Genomic DNA, 7,003 nt, shown 5'->3' with positions numbered 1-7,003 from the left:
ACTCTAAAAGCAGTTTTGATAGACAATACATAAAAAAACACAGATCATAAAGCAGGAATGGTTGTGGAGTTAGAGAAAAAACTTGGATAAAAACTTCAGACTATAAGCTGCAATCTTCATCAGAATGAGCTTCCCTTTAGATCTTTGTTTAAAAAAATTGATGGAGCAATTAATTCACTAAACCATTTTGCTGAACCAATAGGTAAAATGGCAATTATCAATAATGAGCTTAATTTAGTTGTTAATTTTGGTGTTCTTAAGTCTCCAATTATTTTTTATAAAAAAAAACTTTCGTTGATTTAAGTAGTGACCAGAGACTTTTATATGAATATTACACTGCAATTGCCACTGGAAATATGAGTTTTAAATATTCAAGTTGGAAAATTGGTCCCCTTAATCATTCTCGTTGGTTAACATTGGCAATACGGTTGATGTCTTTATATGTCCAAGTATTAGTTCCTGATTCTGAATTAATTATTTTGGTAATCTATATTGTCCATGTCTATGTTCCTACATGGTTCCTCCATAAAAAGAGCAATAAGTTACACGAAGTTACACGCTCCATAAATTATATATTTTATGATTAACCAAATCAAGCTCTAAGGAAAAGAGGTGCAAGATATTTGCTTAGCAAACTTAAGGTTCAATACCTTTTGCCTACTTCCCGAGAATATTTTGTACTTAATGTTAAAGTCAGTGGAAATATATATAAGATCAATAGCAATGCAGAGATTACTTGATATTAGAATCGTAAAAAAGATGGTCAAGTTATAAACAAAATCAATAAAATTCCAGAAATTACCATTGATACTCATATATGGTATGAGCTCATAAACATTTTTGATGAAGACATAGATAACCAGCAACAACTCAAGATATTACTGATGAAGAGATAGTAGAAAAGTTATTATCTGCAGAAAAAATTGACCTCCCAGATCTTCATTCACATTCACAGAGTGTTGAGAGATTTGTACAACTTGTTTCTATGGCTTCTCATACTGTTTTTGGAAAGTAAGCACATCATAAGCATATTTTAGCAAAAATACTAAGCAGAAAGCATAGAAAGAGTTTTATGTCTAAATGTTATTACGGTGAGACACATGATGATATTTTTTGTTAAATTAAAAACTAATTTATTGCTACTTGTACATGTAAAAATAAAATTTAATAAAAATGTATAATAATTTTTGAGTTTGTCATTACCTCGCGTGGTTGAACAATGTTTCTTAATAAATAAAAAGATCTTACTTTTAATGCAATTTTTGTTTATGGAATCTTTTACTTAAATAATTTCATCTTTTGACTTTCAAAGGTTTTTAATAAGCGTTATTAAAATTTAACTTGTTTGGTAAATTTAACTTTTTAAGTTTTCTATTTCACAAATATTCTATTATATAACCCAGGCGTCGGCAACCTTTTTTAATTAAATAGGTTTTTCATTAAATAATTAAAATAAATCTTCATTAGATAATTTAAAAAAAAAGAGGCGCAGGATTACAATTTTAGACCCCTGACATAACCATTAAACAAATTTTCTACATTTTAAATTTGCGTTTTTTTATAAAATCAGGACCAGAATTTACAAAAGAATTTTATTAAAGTCTATCTAACTTAGAAAAAAAAAAATTTTGATTTAGAGTAGGGTACTTACGCCAATTACTGGCCACATTTTTACAAGAAACACCAGTTACAGAAAAATACTTAAGTATATGTTACATACCATATATAAAATTTTAGAAAATTAAAAGCTCTGACATTTTAAGTAAAAATTATTGTGATTATAAATAACATAAAATTATATATAACCCAGATATTAAAGGTAAACAATTTTACCAAATACTGGCCATTTTAACCATTTATTGGCCGTTGGCTGTATTTGATTGAATAGAGTATTGTAATTGATTTATTATCATAAATTTAAAAAAAAATAAAAAGCGCATTATAAAATCAAGATAACTTGTTCAATTAAATTATTTATACACTCATTAAGATGAATTAACATGAACAAAAATACCTAAAAAAAAATTTTTATAAAATATCATCTTTTTTCACCTTCTTATAAAATATCATCTTTTTTCACCTTGGTCAATTTCTTCAATTTTGATATACGATCTAGCTTTTTTTTTGCAAAATTTTCTCTTTTTTTTTTCAAAATCTTTTGTTTTTCAACTTTTCTATTTTCAATAGCTACCTTTGAAGCTACATCTTCAAGCTTTGCATTATAAACCTCCTCTGAGATCAGAACAAAAAACTTTAAATTAGAATTTTTTGAGTGTTTGTTTGCTTAATTTGTGGAAAAGGATATGTAAGAACATCTGAATCTTTGTCTGATGGACAAGATGAATTAGCTAATGGAAATGGAAGATCTGTTAATGTTTTGCAAAAAAAAAATTTTATCATTTGAATCTAATGTTGATTCAATTAATTTTACTTCTTCAAGACATATATCAGTATTAACTGAATGAAGAATTAGATAATTTCTATAATAAAAAGTTTATATCTTAAACTATACTACAACGAAGCTTTTAAAAACTTTAATGTTTGTTGTTAGATAATTTTAGGAAGTCAACGGTTCGCATTAAAAAAAGAAATAAAGGAGGTATCATTAAACCATGCAGCTGTAATTAGTAAGAAAGTTTTAAAATGTGGTTATTTACATAGCGGCATAATATGAAAGTCCTAAGCATCAGAACCGTTATACTGGGAATGGGACTTCTGGGGTATTAAATTTACTTCTATTTATAATAAGATACTAATTTGCTTTAACATGAAAATATAAGTTGAAGACAACAAATGCCTAAAAAAGATAAAAAAACTATGGTTAAAGTCTTTTTAATCAAATAAGTCCGAATAAACGCCTAAATAACCGGAATGAAATCGGTTTTATATAAAGAGACCGGACTTTCTTAATAAATATATAAACCATCTCCCTTAATTGATGCTTTGTTAAATTACTTAAAAATGTTTAACGGTTCTTCAGTCCATGAGGGTATAATTTTAGGTTATAGTTATAATTTAGTTATATACTTTTTTTATGGCAGCGCGACGCATAGTGCGTCATATAATGCTGTGACACTGAAATAAAATATGGGTAATATCCCTATAAATCAATATATAGAGTACTGCATTAACTACAAATTCATAAATTGTTAAACAACTGCTTCTCCATATTTTCTACGAATATTTAAAACTAAGTTTGTTAAGAATTATCCAAGTATTGGGTATTGACGGTGGAAGAACTTGACTAGGAAATACAAACTATTTGACGTCAATAAGTTTAGATTTATTCACAAAAATAAAAATAACTAACTGACACAAAAATGATATTTATTTTCCTTTCTTTGATTTAATTTTCTTAGAATAAAAATCTAGTTCTTTCCCTTCAAGAATATATCCATCTACACGTCCACTTTGGCCAGGTCGTGATGAAATGCAAGCTAAAAAGTAACCACATACATAGCACATAAACTTAATAACATTGAAAGACACTTAAGTAACAAAATAAATTTTACACAAAAATGTTTGGATTTAAAATAAATTACAATTGTGATCAGATGGTGGTGCATGAATATTATCCACAAATAAACTTTCAGAACAGGTCTGTGTTCATAATCATCACTTCACTTACTTAAATTTTGTATAAAACAATTAATACAGCAAATTTTACATTACACACTAAACTGATAAAAAAAAATTTTCAGTTCAGTTTATAAATTTTGATTAAGTGTAAATAATAAAAGATAAAGGATTTTTTAATTTATAAAAAAAAGTTGAACCTCTTATAACCTTCTTGTTGTTACTATGCTTTATTTATAATAATAGTAAACAAATAGATGCAAAAGGGCCTCTAATAAGTAACATAACCTGTAGCATGATCAGATGGTGGTGCATGAATACTATCCACAAATAAACTTTCAGAACAGGTCTGTGTTCATAATCATCATATCACACTAACACTAGAGGTATCATAATTTAACACATACAAGAATATACAAGTGTACATACATGTAAAAGTAACTAGAATTGTCTGCATTAAAACCATAAACACAGGATGTATTTGTTTTTGCAATAATAGACAATCGTTGACTTAATGACTTAATAATTAAACCTATAATATGTTTAATTACAAACTAATAAATGTTAAAATAACAATTCTACTTATAAACATTTAAAAATTCATTTTGATAACCTAAAAAAAAAGAACTTATAATAATCGTGTGATCAGATGGTGGTGCATGAATATTATCCACAAATAAACTTTCAGAACAGGTCTGTGTTCATAATCATCACATCACAGCTTAAAACGTAAATCACTATGATATTTATACAGACATATAAGCATTTATTTTGAAAAAATTAGTATAAAATAAAATTTATTTTAAATAGTCATAAAAACATAGATCTGAAACTTAACAAAAAGTGCTATTATATTGAAGTTTGAAAAATTACATTTTAAAAAATTTAAATTTTGAAAATTATTTTTTAATGCAACCTAGAGTTTGATTTCGTCAAAATTACATTTAAAATTAATTAAATGTTTTGATTACTATATCTTTTAAAAAACTAATTTTTATAATTAAAAATACTGATGGTTCATACACCAACTAGTAAATACAATCTAGCACATTTTAATTTACATGCATTTACTAACACAGGGATTGGCACAGTTAGACCACACAATTTGAGGTAAGAGATAAATCAGAAACTGATGCATTATGTCTTCTTTAAAAACTTAAGCATTAAAGTGCTAATATAAACCAGACTTTTTTAAAAGTTATCTTTGAAATGTAATTTAAATATAACAAAGTATGAAAAAGATAACAAATATTGGCATTATTAGTGTAATTTTTTTAAACTTCAACATTAAATTAAAGCACTTTCTGTTGATTTACAGCAAAAAAATTCTAACAATAACAAATAATGACAGAGAAACTACAAGTAGTACCTTAGTTGCAAGTGTCTAATAATCTTGTCTAAACTATTTTATGTTACTAAAATACATCTAGTTGTTCTTTTTGTGAACACTTATTTAATTCAGGACATTAAATTAAGCTGCCATTTATTTTTATGCATGAAATTATTAATTTGAAACAAATATTATAAAAATACATATCAACATATTACACTTACTTAATGTAAAGGTAGAAATAACTAAGATTCTTGTTAAAAGATATTAAAAATTTGTGACATGTTCTTACTAACACTTTAAAACATACTGTAGCAAAGCTTAAAGTATGTAAATTTAAAGCTAATAAAAATTTGGTTATTTTGCACACCTATGACCCAATCACTATCCACTGAACAGCCATTAAGGATGTTGAGAACTACAATTAAATTTACGATGTAAAGTTAATTGAAATTTTCTCGGAAAGTGGTCTTAAGAAATGTGCTTAAAGAATCGATTATAAAAAGGCATAAGTTTAAACTTACCTAATAGTCGCCCAGAAGAAAATTGATCCTCTAAATGTTGGTCAATCTTTGATTCTGGTTTTCTAGCTTCAATTTTTTTTGTAGCATGTTTGGATCGAACTTTATTTAGAACATCATCAACTCCTTCAGCCTAAAAACAATATTAAAACCAATATAAACTGGTAATTAGTAAGATATTTTTTAACATAAGAATAATATTACTTACTGTAGAAGACTTTTGTCCTTTCTTTCTACCAATGGCTACTGCATAATGAGCTTCAAACCTTAAAAGTCATTAAGATATTAAACTGGTTACTTAATAACTATCAATACAAATAACTTGAATAACTTTAGTTAAATTGTGTTAGTTTATTTAATGCTTACCATTGTTTAAATGGTGTAGCATCAATGTGAATGATTGCATTTTTTACAAGAGTTTTAGTTCGAACCAATTCATTGTTACTTGCATTATACAAAACATCTAACACTCTAGTTTTTTGTGCAACACCTAATAGAAAGTATTACATGAAATGCACTATAACCAATAAGATCTTTTAAACATATATGGAAAATGTGATCAGTGTAATTTAACTCACAACAGTGTAACTATAAATCTTTTAAACATATATGTAGAATGTGATCAGTGTAACTATGACAAAAACAGTCAGCAAAATCTGATTAGTCAGTACGACAACAAATTTTTACTGAAAAGGTGTTCATCATTTCACCTACATAATAAAATACAAATTTAAATTTACTAAGATGCTTACATTCGGATGCCCACGAAAAATTTCCAGTATCTAATCTAAGTGCACGATGCTTTAAATTTCCTCCACGACATCTGACTTCTTTTATTCTTTTTGGTCCGATCTTAATAAAATAGAATTAAAATTGCACAGTACTGACTTTAAAATTATCTTAAAAGTTATTATAAATTAAAATTTTTAATTTACTTACCTTAGTATTAGCCGAAGGTCGTCCAAGAGAGTACTTTCTCTTTTTGCTCAAGGGATTTTTACGAGCTCCAGTTGAACGTCTTTTGTGATAATTATCCCTTGAGATACCTACGATTTTAAAAATGTAAAGTAAGTCCTAACTTAAGTAAATTTAAAATTGGCATAATAATAAAGCTAAATTATCATTTTCTAGTATAAGAAAAATGATATATTTAAAAAACATATAGTGTATAATTACATATGTAGGTGATATACAAAGATAAGCATTCCCATCTCAGAGATTTATAAAACGCAATCTTTGTACCTACCCATGTTGATACCGAAGTTAAAAGACCATTATGATTACGAAGGTCGTTTTAGCACTTTACGAACGGCCGCCGACGCGGGTCATTATATCCGTCAAATAAATCAAACGGGATGTTTTTTTCGATTGATATTTTCGATTGATATATCGGATGATATTTTCGATTATTCCAATTTTTGATATAAAAAAGTAATTTTCTCAAACTTTTAATTGTAGGTCTTTTTATTAGATTAAAACTGTCAAATATATTAAATGAAGAAATTTCCATTAAAAAAAAATATTTCTATTTTTAACAGAAATCCATAATGGCGGAAAATACATGAGTTTTGACCGT

The 7,003-nt window shown here is 26.6% G+C and overlaps 1 protein-coding gene and 1 non-coding gene across 3 annotated transcripts; both read right to left on the bottom strand.

Moving 5' to 3' along the window:
* Positions 1-3,261: 3,261 nt before the first annotated feature.
* On the bottom strand, positions 3,262-6,773 carry LOC100204649 (small ribosomal subunit protein eS8). Of its 2 annotated transcripts, none has more exons than XM_065796058.1 (7): positions 6,674-6,773; positions 6,367-6,473; positions 6,180-6,279; positions 5,794-5,917; positions 5,636-5,693; positions 5,431-5,560; positions 3,262-3,437 (listed from the first exon to the last, which is right to left on the bottom strand). In XM_065796058.1, the coding sequence occupies exons 1-7, from the start codon at positions 6,675-6,677 to the stop codon at positions 3,328-3,330; spliced, it is 633 nt and encodes a 210-aa protein (XP_065652130.1). In that variant the 5' UTR covers positions 6,678-6,773; the 3' UTR covers positions 3,262-3,327. The 2 variants fall into 2 exon arrangements, with proteins under 2 accessions (XP_065652130.1, XP_065652131.1); XM_065796059.1 differs by having other exon boundaries at positions 3,262-3,444; positions 5,438-5,560.
* On the bottom strand, positions 5,188-5,391 carry LOC124818897 (small nucleolar RNA SNORA53). The gene has a single exon (XR_010638320.1). It is a non-coding gene; the product is annotated as a small nucleolar RNA SNORA53 (small nucleolar RNA).
* Positions 6,774-7,003: the final 230 nt, after the last annotated feature.

This window comes from Hydra vulgaris, chromosome 04, assembly GCF_038396675.1.
Source record: "Hydra vulgaris chromosome 04, alternate assembly HydraT2T_AEP".
NCBI classification, from domain to species: domain Eukaryota; kingdom Metazoa; phylum Cnidaria; class Hydrozoa; order Anthoathecata; family Hydridae; genus Hydra; species Hydra vulgaris.
Note: the sequence above shows the minus strand (reverse complement) of the source record. Positions and strands in the feature narration are given on the sequence as shown.